Source organism: Elgaria multicarinata, chromosome 6 (assembly GCF_023053635.1).
Source record: "Elgaria multicarinata webbii isolate HBS135686 ecotype San Diego chromosome 6, rElgMul1.1.pri, whole genome shotgun sequence".
Classification (NCBI taxonomy): Eukaryota; Metazoa; Chordata; class Lepidosauria; order Squamata; family Anguidae; genus Elgaria; species Elgaria multicarinata.
In genome coordinates, this window is record NC_086176.1 from 48,201,275 (window position 1) to 48,222,759 (window position 21,485).

The following is a 21,485-nucleotide window of genomic DNA, read 5'->3' on the forward strand; positions in this document are numbered from 1 at the left end:
CAATACGTTTAGTTTTAAAGTATTTGTCTATTTTCCATAAAATCTCTTACGGAAATAGGTGGATTAGCTGGTGCTGCATCAAGAATAACTGGTGCTATGGCTAAAGGGGTAGCAGCAATAACTATGGATGAAGATTATCAGCAGAAGCGACGGGAAGCCATGAATAAACAACCTACTGGCCTCAAAGAGGGTATCACTCGTGGAGGAAAAGGCTTAGTATCTGTAAGAAATACCACATCATCATCATCATCATCATTATTATTATTATTATTATTTGCATTTTTATACAGCCCAAAAGCCAAAGCACATACATGATTTAAATATTTAGAATATTTAGAATGGCTTCAAGAATGCTATGTTTCTGGCAGATAGCAGAGATGCATTCACAAGTTATAGTAACTTTCATTTGGATATTTTGTTTTCTCTCATTTACCGTCTTAAATGGTAAATCTGTAAAGTTTGACCAAGGTTTAGAGTGAAAATTTATGTAGATATAGGGAGCATAAATAAAATTAATATTATTTTTTCTGGACCAGTACTTATTTTAAAATGCGTTTTTATCATCTTATATCACACCAATAATGCTTAAAATGTACTCCATTTAAAGACCTAATTATGAGATCTTTCTGGTTTAACTCTCAGGGTTTTGTCAGTGGAATAACAGGAATAGTAACAAAACCAATAAGAGGTATGTTCAGTCTCTACTAAACCTTTACTTTGTTATTTCAACATAAAGCTGCTATTTGCTAAGATGTTTTGTTTAAAAGAAAACCTTGCATGTGTATTGTGTTTAATGATTTATGAGCTATGCTTCCTCTGCAGCTTATTTATTAATCAAAACAGAATGTGTTGTATGCTTATAGTTTCTTTAAATGTGTGTCATAGCTTTAATTAGGGTAAGCCAAAATAACTTCCCTTCCTAACTGTTTGAAATCTGCAGTTGGACATGGGTGACATTTTGATTCATCCCCTTAAAGCAGTTATCTCACTGCCTGCTGCAGAGCAATATTTTCCTTTGTTCCTTTACACTCTAGAGATGTGAAAGCCCAGAAAAAAACTAGAAAAATTCAGAAAAAGCAGTGATTGTTTTCTGGGGACACTTGCTTTTTTCCAAAAAATTAGAATTTAACACGATGTGTTTATATACCGTTACCAAGCCTTTACTCCTCCAAAGTTATTTTTAAAATCTGTGTAATAAGAACATCTAGAGATTTAAAATGTCTGGAAATAATGAAGCTATGAGAGGGGGGGTTGGGGATATTTGTTTTAATCCTCTCTACAAGATTCCCAGTATAATTATTTCTTTCGTTCCTTATTTAAATTATTGATTTAAAGTATATTTGACTGATAGACATTTATGCTCAGTTTTCCAACATGTGAGTGCAGTCACTATTGTGCATTCTTGATAGTAAATGTTTGGTATATGTTTGGTACATTAAATATAAAAGTTATACATAAAATAACTTTAGAAACAGAAAGGCTGCTTTATGTTCCTAAAGCAGCCCTCCCTAACCTGGTTTTGGACTACAATGCCCAGCATTCCTGACCATTGGCCATGGCTGCCTGAGGCCGATGGGAGCTGAAGTCCAAAGTATCTGGAGAGCACTAGGTTGATGGTAAAGAGCGATAAAAAAAAATAGTTAATTTTCAGTTTTCCCAAAATTTCTGGGGAGCAATTTCCTTCTGGACCCCTTCAAAATTTCTAGAAATTTTAGATCTCTAGGTGCAACCATACTTGTAGTTTTGTAATATTGTGCACATTTCTGGTCACCATCCTCAAAAAGGATATTATAAACCTGGAAATGGTACAGAAAGGGGCAACCAAAATTATCAAGGCTCTAGAGTGACTCCTATAAGGAAAGCTTACAATGTTTGGTTGGGGAATTTTAGCTTAGAAAGAAGACAAGTAAGGAGAAACATGAAAAAGTGAATAAGAAATCACCCCTCCTCCCATAATGCTAGAACATAGGGTCAGCCAATGAAACGGAATATTAGGAGATTCAGGACAGATAATAGGATTTCTTCACATAGTGCATAATTAAACTATGGAACTTGCTACCACAAGATGTAGTAACGGCCATGAACTTGGACCATCTTTAAAAGAGGATTTGACAAATTCATGGAAAATAAAGCTATCATAGTTATAGGTAGCTCCAATTCCTGAGGAAGAATGCCTCTGAACACCAGATGCTGAGGGAACATAAACAGGAGATAAAACATAGGGGGAATCCACACGTCGTACTGAGGCCGCTTCCATGCGGCCCCAGTGCACCCCGAAAACGATCGTGTAGCTTGCCTGTAAAAGAGATGAGGAAGAGGCGTACTTGCCGCCGCTGCCGCCGCCACTCACCTCCCTCCTCGCCGGTCGGCGAGGAGAGCTCGGCGAAAGAAGGCGGGGTGGAGAGCGGAAGAAGCTCTCCACCCCGCCTTCTTCTGCCGAGTTCTCCGAGCCAGCCGGCGAGGAGGGAGGTGAGTGGCGGCGGCAGCAAGGACGCCTCTTCCTCGTCTCTTTTACAGGCAAGCTACACGATCGTTTTCGGGGTGCACTGGGGCCGCATGGAAGTGGCCTCAGTACGACGTGTGGATTCCCCCATATTGTGCTTTATGTCCTACTTGTGGGCTTCCCATAAGCACTTGATTGGCTATTATGGGAACACAATGTGGATTAGATAGTCTTATGAGCATGGTGGTTCTTATGTTCGTTAAGTTTTGTTGTTCTCTTCTTTTATTTTTCACCCAGGAGCCCAGAAGGAAGGAGCAGCAGGTTTTTTCAAAGGCGTGGGAAAAGGATTAGTAGGAGCAGTGGCAAGACCCACTGGAGGAATAATAGACATGGCCAGCAGCACTTTTCAGGGAATTAAAAGGCAATAATAAATGGAATACAAGTCTTTTCTTATTAAAACTGTAAACTCTTTCTATACATCTTCATTAACACGATGCACATTATTCTTATAATTTATTTTCAGTTGATTATTTTTAATTACTTAATACCGTATTTCTTCGATTCTAAGACACCATCGATTGTAAGACCCACACTAATTTCAGTACCACCAACAGAAAAAAAGCTTTGATTCTAAGAAATAATAAACACACCTGCGATTCTAAAACGCACCTTGTTTTTAGAGATGTTTATATGGGGGGGGGGGGGGGAAGTGTGTCTTAGAATCGAAGAAATATGGTAGTAAGTATCATTCACGTGGTAAATACACATCACATTAAGTAAAATTACTGTGTGATGTTATAAAGCGATTATGCCATACTCCCCATATTTTCCAAATTGCTCAGTGGCTTTATTTTAAAACAAATCAAAATAAATTCATATTTTTTGATATAACTGATACTTCAAATAAAATAAGACCAACTTATTTCATTTTTTTAAAAAAACAATCAATACTTACACATGATATCAGGACTGGAATAGTAGAGCTTATGATAAATTTCATTTTATAATACATCTTTCCCTGAACATGAAGTACTTTATAACTCAGGACAACAGTACTTGGACAAATTTAAAAATATTTATATGTTATTATTAGTCACTGTATGTTTCTGGCTAAATTGACTCTCTATAGCTGAATATCATATTTGCCTCAGTTTCAGCACAGCCTCTACACTCAGCAAGCCCTCAAAATTCAGCAATGTTCTTAGGAAATAATACTTTGGTTGGGTGTGGTGGATGTGTTCTCCTATTAGAATAACAGTGAGGATCTTGCTGAACAAACAATTATTTTGCTATGAAATATCAGGCACATACAAAGCTCCCTTGGGTGCTAAAGCTTCCCATTTGTTTTAGGTACAGAGTTGGTTCTGTACGTGCATATCATTGCACTCATTGGGCCAGTTCCCATGATCAAAACAAGCTTACTTCAGAAGTAAGCCTTAGTGTGTTAATGCATCATAGGGAGTAATCCTGTGCTCCCTGGGAGGGTGGTTGAGGGGTCTGGGTTGCTGTGGATCTCTAAGGGAGGTCCATGGGTTGGGCAGAAAGGAAGATCTGGTCTGCTGCCAGAAGCCTCTCCAGTGCATCGGTGGAAAGTTATGTTGCTGTACTGGTGGTGGGACATTCCAGGAGAAGGCCATAGGTCCACAAGTTCCTAAGCCCTCCACATTCTCAAGAAAATGGCCCTTGAGTTATCCAGCCCTAGCATAGGATGCATGCTGGCTGGATTTGCATAACTACCCCTCTCACCCATGCAGCTTGCTGTAATGTCTGAACCCCATGAGGGAGAGAGGTTAACAAACCACCAAGTACTGTTTTAGGGCTGTTGGATGATTTGTTAACCACCCCAACCACTCACTAGGATTGGATGTCACGGCAAGCCACTCCGAGGGAATATGCAAATCTGACCAGCATGCAATGAACATGCATAGGGTGGTTAACAAACCATTATGTGAAACAGGTCACTGTCAATTTACAATATTAACTGATACATTGAGCAGCAGGCCAAATGTTTGAGGAATCATGTATGCATCTTATCTAACTTAAGAAGTGTAGACTATTTTAAACTTTCAGAATATTTATCCAAATACTGATTCTATCCCTATGTAATACAAAAGCCTTTAATTTTTTTTTCTAGAGTTACAAATGCTTCTGAAGATGTCATGAGCCTGAGGCCACCCCGCTTCTTTAGTGAAGATGGAGTTATTCGACCATACAGACTAAGGGATGGTGCTGGAAGTCAAATGTTACAGGTGAAGAAAATAAATCCTCGAGGCAAAAATAATTCTATTTAAGCTTTCTGGAATATTTTTATATTTAGCAAATAGGAATCACTTTCTGAATTTACGTTATAAGGATATGGTAATCTGCATCTTGGTTCCAGGAGTAAAAACTTTATTTTTAGTTTTGATCATTTAAAGTTTTATTTAACTTCATTTATTATATGAAACTATATCAGGTCTTCTGCAGTGTTGGGGGATGATTCAATCCTTTTGTGCATCCTTTCTTCATACTATGCATCCTGCTTTGTACTTCCTGCTAGTCCCTTTTCTACATGTGTAGAACTGTGTGTTTGTGCATTGAACCATGGATGGACATTTTTGTGTGCTCCAGATGGACAGTAGCTCCCTCATTTTTTATATTATGAAATAGTACCATCCAGATCTATTTTATTAGGTCAATGAAAGTTCTTAAGGTTTGACGACAAAGAAATTGTAGCTCTGTACATATTTAGAACTTTGAATTAAAATACCTTAAGGCACAATCCTATGGGTTGTGCCCCTGTTATACCGAAGCTTCCATTAGAAATGTAGTTTAGATATTTAGCTCAAGAGCTGAAATAGCTCTTTTCAGTTTGAAGGAATGTAAAAACATTTCAGCATGATGCTGATTTCAGTTTGCTGTTAACCTCTTTTAATATCGAGGTTCATCCATTTAAAAATTGCACCAGGAGACAATTTTAAAATGTCTGAAGTTGAATATAAATCTAATTTCTATATTTTAATTGTTTTTTCCCAAATATAATTCTGAGAAATAAATATAGTGAATGGGGCATGAATAACTAGGAGAATATTTATAGGGCCGGTTGCACAACATACTAAGCCAACATGGGTTAATTAATGCTTTGTAGTGTTTTGTTCTGGGATTATGCGAGGGTTGTTTAATCCTCACATATTCCATGCTGCCAGATTTGGACAACATGACAAACTATGGCGCACGCCTGCAGCAGTTTGTTTATTCAAAATGGTACGCAGCATGCACCACAGCCCACCATGCCTTAAATAAGTCATGGTAGGTTGATTTGATCGTGCAAACCAGGTCACACCATTTTCCAGTGGTTATAAAAAGGAACAGCTAAACTTTCATTGGTATGATTTCTGAAGCCTTAATTATTAATTACATATGCAAGTACTGTAATCAGAAGAGAAACACACAAAGGTAGGTAATCTTGAATATGAAGTGCATTTAAACTAAAACTTTTCAAAATAGTTTTTTATATCACTAAAGATACTTAAAGTTTGAATTAAATTGTCATATTGATAGATATTTTTACTAAAAAATATATTTTTAAAATTATTTGTTTCAAATGCTATAAAATACATTTTGAATATTGGCTATTGCTTAGTGCCATTTTTAACCAAAAAAAAGTTCTAGAACGGAGTTTATGCTACTGTGGATTTCCACTTGGGTGTGGTCAGTGAATGTATTACATTAATTCACCCTTTTATCAAGGGATCTATTCCTACTTCTGTTCATTGATTTATATTTTGTTATTCCTGTTGACCATTGACTCAATTGCAGTGTGTGGTTTGAATGTGAAATAACAAAGAAATCTACTAATAATATGAGTGTATTGTAACCGGTTTTCTTCTTTGCTTGGTAAGATGTAGCAGACATTCATTAGCATTAGTGCTACTGCGAAATTTTGAAAAGTTGAGCTGAGCTGATGCTTGGTAATTGTGGCCTCATATTAAAAAAGAGGGTGGGAAAGAAAAGAAAAAGGGACTTGAACACATGCCAAAGCAGTTGTACAGCTGCTTCCCCATGAGCATAGACAGGAACATGCCACAATTTCTCAGTTCACATCCTGCTATCTAAACATGGTTGTACAGATCAGACTAGAGATATTAGTCACATGAATGTAGATTTTGTTCCATTTACAAATGATAGGACATTGTTTTAGGCAATTCATGAGGTTTCCATTAGCACTTTTACTGGAGTTGGAGGCACCACAAAATGCTAGACAGGGAAAAACGTATCCTACAACTGACCTGTGATTTTGCCACAGCCTGTGCAGGCAGGAGGTGGACACTAGTCGTGGCAATAGTAAGTGTGCTATGAAGAGTGTTTGTTTCGTCTCTTCATCACCTCTTAGAACTGGAGAAAGGGGCACTTGGACTCAGTCTTAGCACCCCTTTACTGCATGATAAGTGACTAGCACCAGGAGAGGCTCTTTCTCTGTAGCCCTGATTCCTCAAGGTGGCTAGAGTTGTATTTTAATCTCACTCTAGGAAACATGCAACTCAGGAGGATGTAGTTCACCATCTTTTTCTGCCCCACACTTTTAGTTATTCAAAGTAGTGTATTAAAATAGTGTCACCATGAGGCATGAGATTATAGATAAGCACCTCACAACAAGGTTGCATGTGTCGCACATTAAGATAGCAAGCCAGTCATCAAAAGTGAGATCATTTTGAAAAGAGAATGTGTTACAAATAATTAATAAGCAAAAAGACTCACAACTGGTATATTTGAAAGATATTATTAAGCATAGTGTTGAGTCATTGAAATTTTTATCAGTTATGCACTTGATCAGTGTTCTTGGTAACACGTAGTTTATTTACAGAGTTCAAGTTCTAGCTTTGGGCAATGTCCAGTTGGTACCATGATTCAGTAATTTATGATAAGGGCAGGAAACTCAAGATACAGAATTCCTCTGCCTCCAATGTGTAGATATGTGCAAAGCTGTTTGGATTACAGGTTTCCTTTTTTCACAGGCTGCCTATTTTATACATTAGTTTATAAAATTTAAGTTCAGTTAGTTTAAATATAGAAAATGCAAGTGGATTAGATTGTATTTAATAATAGCTATAGTTCAGTTGAATCTGTAGTTTCTAAGTTCGCGCAAATTAGTGATCTTTGTGACAGTCTTTGAGTAAGGTTGCAGGATTTGCCAAAAATTATACTTTAGTGTATGGTATATAATACAGGGCGACAGTAGCACTAACAAGATATTATTCTGCATATTAACATTCAAAGGCTATCTCTCTTTTTTTTTGCATTTCTATTTTTGTGCATTTTAAAAAACAACAACTTAACTTGCTAGCTTCAACTAACACTTCTGCTTCTTTCTTCTCTTACCATGCTTGCAGAAAAGACAGGCCTACAGAAAATGGACTATGTGTCATATTAGTGATAGTGATGATGATGAGATTTAGGGAAATATGTGCTTTCTGTGTTGAACAGATGAATGTTGATACTGCTTTGAGTGTAACTACCATAGAAAAGTAAACATTGCAGTAACTTATACAATTGTGTCTTAAATGTAGTTTTAAAAGTATTCAGTAATGAAGTCTAAGCACAAATGCAAAGAAAATTGTTGTTTAAATTGTTTTTATTTGATCACTACTGCATTGAAGCATTGTTTAGCATTTACCATAGTCATGTAACAATATGTTTTTCAGTCAAAATTCCATATAACTGTTCTGAAATAGCATATTTTCCATTTACATTATTATTTTAATTTTTTGCTTTAAATTTAAAATCATTTGTACTCCTTTTTTTTTTTTAGACCAAATGATTTTTAGATGTAAATACGTATTCAGTGTTGTTATTGATGCTGTTACATTTTAGATATATTTTGGGTATTGAAAATATTGTCTAAATATTCTGTAATAACAATAAATGAGTCTACCTAAGAAAAGATTGATCTGGTCTGTTTAAACATTCCCATCATTATTTGTGATCTTATATTTTCTGTCTCTGACATTTATCCAAGAAAAGCTTGCTTTATCAAACTTATATTTAAAGATGTACTTATATTTTACATTCTTTCATTCTCAGAAACATATTTTACCATTATTACTATGTTTATTTTTAAACTACCATTTAGTTTAAATATCTTGTAAAATATAGAGTGAAATACCGCCCTTTTTATTCTAAACCTCTGGTTCAAATGGAAGCACTTTTGCTGATTGGACTTTTTAGTGAAGTGGAGTGCAACCACTGGAATTTCTGCATGGTGATGAAGACTTATTAAGAAGACCAGAGCTGGAGAAATAGAAATTTGAATGAAAATGTTTGGGTAGTCACTCAGCACTCCAAAGAACCAATCTGTCGAAGAAAAAACAAGAAAAAGACTTGTGGTTGAGTTCATAAATTTGCGTCAGAAAGAGCGGATTCCTTGTCTCTCTTGTGATCTGCCATCAATTTGGAAAATATATTAGAAGTGCTAAAATAGGGAACTGAAGTTAACCTGACTGAGATCTTAGGTAGCTGAAGTTTGTAAGACATATAAAAGATTGAATGAAATTTCCTCCACTCCTGTAAATGTGTTGCCACTTCAGTAGTAAGTCAGGAGAAGCATAGTGTGCATGGCTATGTCTAGATTTATTGTAAATGCGTTCATCAGGCACTGGTATTCAAGGATCTACCATTCTAGTTTTATATTTGGTTTTAGGCTGCTTCATGGAGGTTCTCTTTCCATGCAGTCTAACGCATAGCTGTTTGTGTGATTATAGTGGTATAGGAATCTGGCTTCCTTAATTATTCATAGGTTTGAAACTTTACAGAGCTTGTCCATCTTATGAATATGAGTGAGAAGAAAATTTGGAGTTGGAAATCAGTGTTACTTTTTTAGCCGTAAGAAGCGCATGGGTCCTGAGGGAACAGTAAAAATGTTTCTGTTGTTCTCCAAGCAGAAACATTATTTTGTTAACTTGCTCACTGATTTGGGGTTGTGGGAGAGGGAAGGAATTCTTTTAATAGTTCTTCAGAGTTTGTCCAGATAGATAGCCACATTCACTTAGGAACAGCTGTCCTTAAAAATTTGATTGTACCTAATCTGACAAAGAACAGGAGATTTGTGAGTCTCCTCCCTCTTGTAAGTGGAATTAACTTTAAGGCAGAAGTCTTTCTGGGCCTACTATACAGGGTTTGCCTTATAGTAAAGAGACATAAATGTGGTTCCTGGCCTGACCTATGCATTTTGCAAATGCAAAGTGAATGTGATCATTTTCAGGAAGGCTAAGGAAAGAGTAACCCTTGAGGAATAGATCATTATCTCCATAGCAGGGTAAGGTAAGGTCAGATAAGTGGGCATATGTAACAGTTTCTTTCCTTAGATTTATGAAGCAGTGTGGCAGTCCATTAGAGGAAGACAGCTGAGCCATAAATAATAAAAGTGAAGTGGATGCACGTTTGTTTTTGTATTCCATTTAGCCTCATCACCCAGGGGTTGTTTACTCCAGAGGTAGGTAATCTGCATCCACAGATCCACTGTGGCTCCTGCTGCCCACTCCCCAAATTTCATTAAAAATAATTGCAAAAACAAAATGGTGTTCATTTCAAAGCCTTTTTTACTCTTTTGGTGCTTTATAGCTACTATGAAGCATGAAAAAATAATCTGAAAACAAGCTAATTTCGGCCCTTTTGGCACTCCATAGCCACTCTGGATACCATTTTAATGCATTTTTTGGCACCACAGAGAGCACGTTTGGGGGTGAAAGTGATGCCCACACCTCCCAAAGTTGCCCACCTCTAACATAATGCTTCCAGCTAATGATGAGATTTTGAAGGGGCAATATCTGGGAATTATTCTTCTCAAGAGTAACTGTACAATAGTCCACACAGGACAATAGACTAACCCAGAAACACTACTCTTAGAGAGTGAGAAGCCTGGCTATTTTGTATAAATATTATGTCAGTGACAATCCAGTAACTGTCATTCTTAAAACCCTTTAGAAAAACTAGCGCAAAGTTTTCTACTTGCAACTAAAGATAAATTGGGAAATGCCAAGATCCCAAGTTGCAACTGAATTGCAAGTTCTGGGCTCTTTTCCAACATTGTAAAGGTCAGGGGTAGGTAATGTGGTCCCCGTAGGCACAAATGTGCCACCAGAAACTTCTGTGGTGGCCACTCATCTCTATTTTTAGATTACAATTTTTAAATATTTTCTTACTGGCAGCTGCGATTGCTTCAAAGTAGGTATGATAATCTCTAGCTGCTCCCATCCTCATTTCCCATGAATGCCTCTGGGCATGTTACTTGCCCTTTGTGACTAGTCATGCCCACCCATGGAAGCCATTTTATCTTTGTGCCCATGACAGTTTCTCAAATTTCCAAATGTGTCCCTACATCCCCAAAATTGTCTACCCTTGATGTAATATGGTGTGATGTGATGCTTATAGCTTTCTTTTGCCCAGGAAAAAGGACAGAGGGAACAAATTGAAACAATTTAATAGGGAATTTAATTTGAGAAAAGATAGAAGGAATTTAACAGGGCAAGACATAAGGGTCACACTCAGTAGGGAATTTTGAGTTTGTAGTGCTAACATACATTTTGGAAATCCAAGAACTAGAATTTCCCACTGGTAGCTAACTGGTTAGTCGCAATTTTCTTTTTTTAGCAAGGTAAATAACTGCACGCACCCATATCAAGGCTTCTTGATTTTGAAGAATATGAACAGGAGTCTCCAGTGGGGCTTGCAATTCCAAGTCCAAGTTTCTCCAGTTTAAATCAGTCAGCTCATTTATTTAGAGTTCTGTCAGACTAAAGGCTGGCATTGGGCCCACAGTCCAGCAGGTAGCCTACTGCTGATCACTAGAGCTCCCTGGTTCTGCTGCTGCTTGCTCTTGCTGTGTGTTTATATGTCCTCTTCAAGTACGTGAGGAAAAGGATCTCAGATTGGGTACAAAGGGAGAGGGAAAGCAAATGGGCAGTGTTGACAATGATACCTAACACTAGCACCATTAATGCATGTGGATATTTCTATAAAGGATAGTAAGGATCTAGACTCTCCCCTAGAGGTGTTAAAATCTAGGCTGGGAATAAGTTGTGATGAATGTTAAGGAACAAGGACTATTGATGGTAATAGAGTCTCAGGCCTTTGAACCACAGTGAGGACAAAAGTTGAGCTAAACTCTTCTTTTGAGGCCCTACCTTTTACTACATTTGGAAGCCTGCTATTCTCAGCAACTGACTTTGCGGAATCCTTTTTTTGCAGCTAAGTGGCAGATGATTGCAACTTCACTGTGGTGCTGAGGAATAGTATTACTCAGCTGTTCTCTTCCACTTCCAATTCCAATACTTTAGTGACATTTTGTCTTACGCCTATGGGTCTTGTCTTTCCACCCCCGTAGAAGCCTTCTCTTACAGGAAGAAATGCTCAGAGGTGGCATTACACATACTTATTTTATTTAATTGTTAGAAATGCCATTATGCTTATTTAATGCCCGAGGGGTTTATACATACTTAGGTTGTTTCTGAAATTCAAATTCAAAACTATATATATGGAATGAATTATAATGTATTCAGGACCAAAGCAGTAAATAGAAGACCATTCATCCAGGCAGATCTTCGTTTAAAAATAATAATGAACTGCTGCACAGATTCCCATCAGTTGTTCTGATGTAGTAGCAACCAATTTTTCTGTTCCCCAATGGCAGTCATTCGCCATTGCTGTCTTCAACTTCCTTTGCTGCGTGTCTCTTTTCAGGATGTGGATAGTAAAGTGAAGATAGATCTGGCCCAAGAGAGGAGCAGATGAGTTGACAAAAGACCATTGTATGGCAAAGAAGGCTGAGTGCTTAGTGGGTTGACTTTGAATAAATTAAGGGGGGGGGGGAACCAGGACATTGGTGGTTAGAAGTACTTTTTATCAATTTAGTCTGTTCACCAGATCAAGCTTATTTAGAGAAAATCTGCCCACAGTCATACATGTCCTGGTTTACATCCAGACTGTATGTTCAAATATATGCTAAGTGGGGCTGCATTTGAAGAGGTACAGAAGCTTCAATTGGTACAGAATGCTGCTGCCTGGATGCTTGTGGGGGCCAGGTGACTGGAGCATATGTATATATTTTGCATTAGCTGTGTTTGATGCCAAACCCAATTTAAAGCCCTAAACAATTTGACACCAAGTTATCTGAAGGAACGGTTGCTCCTGTACTAACCACCCTGGCCTTGAAATCAGCCTCTGAAGCTCTGCTCACAGCAAAACATATTAGAATAGTGGGCACTAGAACTGGGGCTATTTAGTGGTGGCCCTGTGCTTTTGGAACTCCTTCCCTAGACAGGTGTATATGACCATTACATTGATTACTTTAATTGCTTTTAAAGCTTTTTTAAAAGGCTTTGAATTAACATTTTGATGCCTTGAATTTAACTGCTGTGGTTCTTAGTTTCTTATTATTTGTTGCTTATTTTTATATAGTTTTTTCAGCTGATACCTTAAAGCTGCTTTATCATAATATTGTAATATTTTATATTGTGGCTTTATGGATTTTAATATGTTAGAATGAAATTTTTATTATTATTCTTTCAACTTTCAACTTCAAGAAAGCATATATATATATATATATATATATATATATATATATATATATATGCCCTGTCAAAAATGCTAATTTATGTAGGATGAGGGTATATTACCGTACTTGACTTTAAAAATGCCCTTTGGCCCCAGGCAGTGTGTGAGTTGGGAGCTGGGTTTGTTTGCTTGTTTTGTCATAGATAACCAACATAGCTTAAGGAAGCTATGTAAATACCAGCCTGTATTGCATCCTCAAACAGTTCAGCCCCTTAAAATCAACGTATCAACATAAGGACCACCACATTGATTATTTACCCTCTGGTTACTGAGAGCTGCAGCAAGAAAGTTTTTTTTTTTAAAAAAAAAGAATTCACATTGAACTGGAAGTGTTCTTTTCCTTTTAAATAATTCTGCGTTCATCTAAAATACAAGCAACTTGAAAATACCTAGTAACTTCTAGATTGCAAATATCTCAGAGGAGATCAATACTGTGTACTCAACCTTTTAGATGGATGGCATTTTCAAACAATATATTCCAGGTTATGTAACTGTTGTGCAGATGGATGTGAGAGGAGATGTAAACAATCTTCAAGGAGTTTAAATTCTTTATTAACGAAAGACAAAGCTAATTGTGGGGCGCTACTTGCTTATAGCAAAGAATAAATGTCCTAAAGATAAGAGATGCATACATGTTTTTGTAAAGTGTTAGAATACGCAGAAATGAATAATTATATTAATTCACATTTTCCTCAGAAATAAATCTCTACAGTCCAGGGAATTCTATACAACTTTCTTTTTCTTTTAGAATATTGAAAATGGAAGATTTGCAAAACTGAAATATTTTACACATGCAATGGTTAATAATACAGATTTGCTAATGGTAACAAAAAGGTAAGGTTTCCTTTTTTTTTTGGTAAGACCATAGTAACTGTATGCCTCGCTGTTCAGCTTTTAACTTTTTTCAAGGCACATGGCTGGCAGCTTCACAGTAGTTAAGATTGGAGGTTCTGTGACTTTTAGTGTGGAAGTGGAAATCTAGAATTAGATAAATTGGAGCTGAGATAGCATAGTTCTCTTGTCTATGTTGAATGGCTTCTCTTTTCCTTTTTGTTATATAAGAAAGAATTATATTCTTCTTATTCATATGTTTGTCTTGATCTAGCAGTTGCTTGCGGGTGTACACACTGAAATTCTACATCAACAATATTTCCCAGTGCGCTCTAGTTGAGATGGGGGGCAGTTCCATGAGGATACAGAAATGTTTCTGCGCTTCTTCAATGGGACACTTTTGTACACAGAAGCGCTATTTGCTTATTAGAACATACATACACGTATAGCTTTAGTGTCTTGTGGATTACATACAGGCAGTGATAAAAAAAAGTATATAACTAGTTCCACATTTCCTAGGGAGTGTTGGCCTGTTTCTCAAGCACCATTATTACTCAGCTGCATGACAAGCATCATTTGAAATGGAGGCAATTTTCAAATGCAGTTCGTGATATGACTTCAAGTTTCCATAACAGTTGTACATGATGGCACCATTAAGCATTCATAAAGTAGCTCTCTGGATCCTGAGCACAATACTGGATAGCAAAAGAATTGGTGCAAAATACTCTCTGAATGAAATGTTACTGAGGCATGGAAACTTACAAAGCTTTTTAAGGAATGCTTGAGAGAAAAATCCCAATATTATAGAGCCTCCCTATTCACTATTTCACACAAATTATTAGTACTTGACTGAACTAAAATGAATGCTCACCTAACTATACTCTTATTGCTGCCAGTTATTTCCATATACAAATATAGAACTATTCTATATGCAAACTGTTCTTTGTATGTTGGTTTTTACATCCAGTAGATGGAATGTAGTTGTCTTCCTGGACTGATTTAAAACACATACACACAAACACACAACTAGGCTTAGCTGTGCTTTTGGGGCAAACTTATCCTATGTTTGTTCATTGCAAGTTCAAGAGAATGTCAAGCTGGGTGATGAGTAGTGAATCTAGAGGCTAATTGAATCTTTTTTATATATAAAACAGGAATTACTGTATGGTTTTATTTCTATTTGTATTCATTTGTTTCTTTTGCATTCTTGTTTAGTGGCATATTGTTTGTAACAAGAGGTACTTTTGGACAGTTAACATGTGAATGGCAGTACACGTATGATGAATTTACCAAGGAACCATTCATTGTTGATGGACGGAGGTTACGCATTGAAGCAAAGGTATGACTAGAGATTGTTGCCTTATAGAAAAACAAGATATTAAGTTAGCTTTGGAACGTAATACTTTAAATTTAGTATTTTAAAAATAAATATTTTTCTTCAGCAAGAAACAGTCTTAAATGACAAATTGTTTTCCTTCACATGCTTGCTCGTTTTGAATCTATCAAGTCAATGGAACACCACCTATGGAAATTGATTTCAAAAGCTATTTACTACATCACTCCTTTTTTTAAAGAAAAGAGGGAAAGAAAGAAAGGGGGTAGTGTGGTTCAGTTGGTGGCAAATGTACTTTGTATGTAGAAGGTCCCAGGTAGGGCTGGAAAACTCTTGCCTGTAATCCTGGAGAACGACTGCCAGTCGGTGACAATACTGAGCAAGATAGACCAATGGTTCAGTATAAGACACCTTCCAATGTTCCTAACACACACACAAACAGAGAATTTCGCAGTAAGGTAAGGAGTTGGGGCTTCAGTCTTCCTTTGTATTGCTGTTGCTCGCATCCGTCTTCCCCACACATGCTGCCTTCTTGTTCAGTGTCACAGAAAAGGAGCCCCCAGGAAGGCACTCTCTTTTTCAACCCTTGTTTTCTCTAAGAGAGCATTTCTCATTTAACCTTTTAATCATTGAGTGTTCAGAGTGTGACTTGGGGCAGTAGGAGGAAGCATTTCCATTGCCTTCTTTCCTTAAGCTCTGAGTGGTACCCAATTCTCCATTACTCTCATTTCCCAGTGTGTCAGAACTCAAAATTCTGGCATGTGATAGGAAAACTGGATTTTGCATGATAAATCATATAAACTAAATCTTTTTTTATTATTATTAAAGATGGCTCTCCAGTTATCCTTTTCACCATTTTAGAGCACTCGAGCATTGCTTAGGGAGTCCTTTTTGAATTACTGCTCTCAGAAAGAGAGTTTGCCCTACTTACTCCCTGTCTTTACATAGAATCTACTCCAAAATCGCCATATATTTCATGTTTAACTTAATGTTAACTTTAGTATAAAGCTCCCTGGGTTATTTTAATTGTAATTTATTTGAATATTGGTGTTTTTTATCTCTTACTGGCAAAATGCCTGTCATGTATGTGTCTAGAAGAGGTCATAGAAACTGTAAGGAGCCCAGGATGGTATAGTGCTGCTCTCTAACCTCTGCCCACTCATACAGATTGCATTTCCCTGCAAGCTTTCTGTAAGTGAAGGCACCCTCACTGCAGCAGTGTCCTGATCCTGACATGCAGCAGCCCCTGCCCCAATAGCAATAAATGTTCAGCTGCACAGGGAACAAAGTAGTTTGCAGTCTACCTTCCGTGATGAAAGAGAAAGTTGGGAGTTAGGCATCCCCTGAGTGAGGTTTTAATCCCTGGCAGACAACTGGGGGGAAACTGGGAAATAGAGAAGCTACAAGACAGGGAGTCTAGAGGCAAGGAGGCTGAAGGGATAGTGCAGAGCAAGCAATGGACTAGAGAAAAGAGAAAACTGAGCAAAGAATAAGTGGCTTGAGGAAAAGTACCGAGGATAATAGCAATTTGAGAAATAAAAGATTAAGCAGAAAAGGACACTGAAGAAACGTCAGTTCATAACAGTTAATGTTGGGCAGACAACTTTGTGAAGAGGAATAGGCAGGGTGGCTAAAACATGGGGACAAGTAGGCACTTGCCTGAAAAGCAAGGAACAGAGGAAAAATGCGTTCATTTATTATAATGGTGAGGAAAGAAAGATTTAATTAATGACACAGTATCTGAGTATCTGGAATGGTGGCCTAATCTACACCAAGCAGGATATTGCACTATGAAAGTGGTATGAAAGCAGTATATAAAAGGCAGGAGCCACACACTGCTTTATAACGGTATTGAAGTGCACTGACAACTGTTCAGGCCCATTGACACATGCCATATACCGCTTTCATACCACTATATTCTGCTTGGTATGCTCCTGCCTTTTATATATTGCTTTCATACCACTTTCATAGTGCAATATCCTGCTTGGTGTAGATTAGGCCGGTGATTTCAAGAGACACTTCACTAACTTAGATCTAGGTGAAAATGCAAAAAGTATGCAAAAAGGAGAGGGGGTGTAAACTTGAATAGTATCTGTGCAGAGCTTAACATGAAGTCCTCAATCAAGAAACTAAGGAAAGATTTGTAACTGAAGTAATACAGAATTGAAGGAAAGGAAAAATGAATGAAAACTATGCATAGTGGTGCTTGAATTCCTCACTACAAATATTAACATGTTTCTTTAAATAAAAAAAGGTTTTAATTTTTTAAAAAAGCTTTGTATTAATTTCATTATAAAAGTGTGAATTCTATGATATAAAGGTAAATTAACAGCAGTATTATGTATTTGTATACTTTGGAAAACTGCTTTAATATTTTAATGGGCAATTCCTTTATTTTGTAGGAACGAGTAAAATCTGTATTTCACGCCAAAGAATTTGGTAAAATAATTAATTTTAAAACACCAGATGACGCCAAGGTGAGTATTAAATACTACCAATGCAACTTCATACGTTGATATCGTGATCTAAAGTTTATCTAGAAGTAATATACATGTGACTACTTCACATGTACCCCTACATCATTGCACGCAGTGTATATTATTATTATTATTATTATTATTATTATTATTATTATTAATTTATATAGCACCATCAATGTACATGGTGCTGTACAGAGTAAAACAGTAAATAGCAAGACCCTGCCGCATAGGCTTAGAATCTAATAAAATCATAGTAGAACAATAAGGAGGGGAAGAGAATGCAAACAGGCACAGGGTAGGGTAAACAGGCACAGGGTAGGGTAAAACTAACCGTATAAAGTCCGCACAACATCAATTTTAAAAGCTTTAGGAAAAAGAAAAGTTTTTACCTGAGCTTTAAAAGCTGTGATTGAACTTGTAGTAATAATAATTATTATATTTATTTGTATTCCGCCTTTTGCCCAATACTGGGCCTCAAGGCGGTATTACAAAGTTTAAAACATACATTTTATAACATAGGAAAAGAAATGTAAAAAAAAAAAAAGTTTAAAATACATATCACCCCCAAAGGAGCCTGCCTCTTAAGCTCCCAGTCCCCAAAAGTTGTTGCAGCTGCGTGTGTGTGAGATGGTTCTGTGCTGGGAGCCTGAGTCTGCTAGGAGGCAGTTGGAAGGTTCCACAGACTAGGCAAACCCCCAAGGCAGGACAACAGCAGCCGCTGACTGGCCCCTTGCTTTGTAGGCTTCCTCTCCTGGCTGGATCAGATGGACACGATCCCAGGTAGCAGGAGCCTGCCTCTTAAGCTCCCAGTCCCAAAAAGATGTTGCAGCTGGGGGGGTGTGTGAGATGGTATAAAGCTGCATCCAGGCTTTTAAGTGAGCCTTTATGATACACAGTTGTCAAAATGTCTGTGGCTGGGGTGGTACCGTAATTCTCAGAAATGGCATATCCATGGAAGCATAGCTCAGGTGGGAGTCTGGCTTAGTAGTCCTGCCTGTGGGATTCATGAACACAAACTATCCTTCAGTAGAGGTATGTACAGTCTTATCTACTGATGTATGTGCTGTTAATATTTAAATAAATTATATGTTGACCTATTTTTGTTCTCAGCATTTTCTTTTGAATTTCCACAGTGGATACTCTCTAAATTGGAAGAAGTGAGGGAGAGCCAGCCAAAATTATGACGATTGATACAAGATTCCAAGATGGACAGAATGAAGACTGCACAGTTGTTTTACATGTGATTGCAGCTAGGCATATGACGCTGCTTGGTTACCAAGGGGATGATGGGACTTTGATTATTCAAGTAAATTGATGTTGAGTCTTAGAACAGCCAGACTGAAAAAGCTCTATTGGTCAGTGTTGTGCTAACTGCTCTACTGCTGAGAACGTCTGCCAAATTGTGGCTTATTGGACCTTTTATTTACAAACCATACACAATTATTTAAATTTAGAGTGTTAAAATGAAACCTTTTTCTATTTGTTCTAACACATAATCTACAAAGACTAAAGCCTAGAGTAATCTTGTGGTGTTATGTGATAATCAGGGTTTCCCCCCACTCTTAATCTGTTCTTTAATTCTCTTAAATATTCATATGGATTTTAATTAATATGCTATAATTGCTACATATTCACTGAAATTCAGTTTAATTTTTCAGGGAAAGACTGATTTAACCAGCAATGCTCTTGTATTAAGACTGACCTTGCTGACCAGTTTATTCAAGAAAAGCATTTTTATTTATTAATATATATATATCATGGGGTTATTTAGTTTTTTATACAAATAAACAGTTTATGGTACTGTAATATCACTTTTGACATTCACTTTTTTATATGATGCAAAAACTTAACAAAATATTCTGGTGCCTCATGATAGGTAGATATACACAGACAATTGTGTGAATTGAAATAACCTATGTAGGGATGTGCCTTTGTAGTAATGCTTTGAATGGCACCACCTTGACTTTTCACACTAAAAAGTAATCGCTGAAGTCACAAAAACCTTGTAAAGCAGCATGTTTTGAAATAGTATTTCAACCAATATTGTTTCCTGGGTTTATATAATATATTGAGCAAAAAGAAATTCTAAATTTCATATCCATGCTGAATGCATCATCTTTAATAGAAAATAAATTTGGACGTTTCATTGACATTGCTTTCAGGATTTAAACTCAGAACAGTTAACATTTTTTCATGCAAAACCGCAAGAATTACAACATACTCAGTGTTTTTTCATTTGATTTTGTTAGGCTATGCAACAGTGCCTATATACACACACATGTATTTGGAGGAGTCACTTCATAAAAGGGAAAAGGAATGCAAATATCTGTAAGTGTATTATTGCCTAAGCCAGATTTCAATAGTTTGATGCATGTAGTAAATGTCTGCTGCCAGAATATTCTTTCCAAACTGCTGTTTGGAGAATTGCAGTGAGGGAGATTAGTACTTGCTGGTGGTGCTTAAGCTACCCAAACTGTAGCTTTGTTGTAAAAGCGAAATAAGGTAAATGGCATGCCAAATGTAATTGTATGAATCATGTATTTATATAAAGCCTTGCTTGCTCCCTTCCGTAACCACCTGAGATGGTTACAGTACATTGCAGTTTTCCCCATAACATTTTACTCCTGGATACACCAAATGTAAATTAAATGAATTATTACCAGAAATGCCGAAGTGTAATTTGTGTGTGTGAAGAATGAGAAATCAGTCCAGGTTCATTGATTTAACTGCCAATCATATCAAGCTTAAGCATTTAAATTTTCAGCTGTGGTGTTAACAGCAGACCAACCATATCACTACTTCTAAACAAATACAATAAATAGTTCAATGGCTCTGGTTTAAACCGACCTTCCTTTCCTTTCATTTGTGGCATTATTTTTCTATTAGCCTGCATATTTGCTGGATTCATATACAAAACCCATGCAGTTTCTCTTGTTAAACATCGAACCAGCCATGCAGTGTTTCAGCTTCGAGAAGGATTCCTCACATAAAAGATGCTAATAGACAACACTAGAAATAGTCGTATTAAAGATGACCTTGACAGCAATAAACGCCAACAATGTGACTCTGCCTGCTGGTGGAATGAACTCCAGTGGTGGAGGAGATTCACTCTCTTCCCTGCAGTCCCCAGCACACTTCCATGATCTGCTCTGCAGGGTGGGAGGAGATTTGGGACTAGGGGCAGGGAGTTAATGGATAGAGGTAAAGGCTGCTTGCGCAATGTTGCCATTAAGGCTAAGTAGCAGCATCAAGAAAATGGCTACACTTTTGTGTGAAGACATCCTTATAAGTTCAGTCCCGTATTCGGTGTCCTTTTAAACTACTTGAGGTGGGAGATTTCAGTGAAAAACCTATCCCATGATGACACCCATTGTCTAGTACAGGTTGCTGGAGGTGGGCTGGGCTACATTAGATCTTTGGGGCATTTTTCACTGAAATTTTATCTGGGACTTTTAGAATTAAAACAAGCAACTAGTTCAGAACTGCTTTAGTAAATTATTATTTATTGCATTTTTATACCGCCCAATAGCCGAAGCTCCCTGGGCGGTTCACAAAAACTAAAACCATTCAAAGTATAAAACAGTATAAAAACATGAAATAAACTCCTCTTACTGACCTTAGGCAAGAATCTTTCAATAAAAAGAACCTGATATGTTGCAACCTCTTCCTCTTATGGGAACTTGGAACTACACCAATATGAAAATCACTGATACTTTGCCTCCAAGGCACATGACAGTAGCCATTCCCTCATGCTGCTGAAAGACCAACTCAGTTCTCTTCTGCCTGAACATTTTCCATTCCAGCTTGTCAT

At 37.1% G+C, this 21,485-nt stretch overlaps 1 protein-coding gene across 3 annotated transcripts in view; it reads left to right on the top strand.

The window, feature by feature from the left end:
• The window catches only part of VPS13A (vacuolar protein sorting 13 homolog A), a 135,192-nt gene extending 114,671 nt beyond the window's left edge, over positions 1-20,521 (top strand). For all 3 annotated transcript variants that reach the window (XM_063129359.1, XM_063129360.1, XM_063129361.1), the window contains exons 65-72: positions 59-222; positions 643-688; positions 2,741-2,864; positions 4,578-4,692; positions 13,779-13,864; positions 15,077-15,200; positions 17,597-17,671; positions 18,808-20,521. In XM_063129359.1, coding sequence (XP_062985429.1) covers positions 59-222; positions 643-688; positions 2,741-2,864; positions 4,578-4,692; positions 13,779-13,864; positions 15,077-15,200; positions 17,597-17,671; positions 18,808-18,858 — 785 coding nt within the window. In that variant the 3' untranslated portion in view covers positions 18,859-20,521. The remainder of the gene's footprint in view (positions 1-58; positions 223-642; positions 689-2,740; positions 2,865-4,577; positions 4,693-13,778; positions 13,865-15,076; positions 15,201-17,596; positions 17,672-18,807) is intronic.
• Positions 20,522-21,485: the final 964 nt, after the last annotated feature.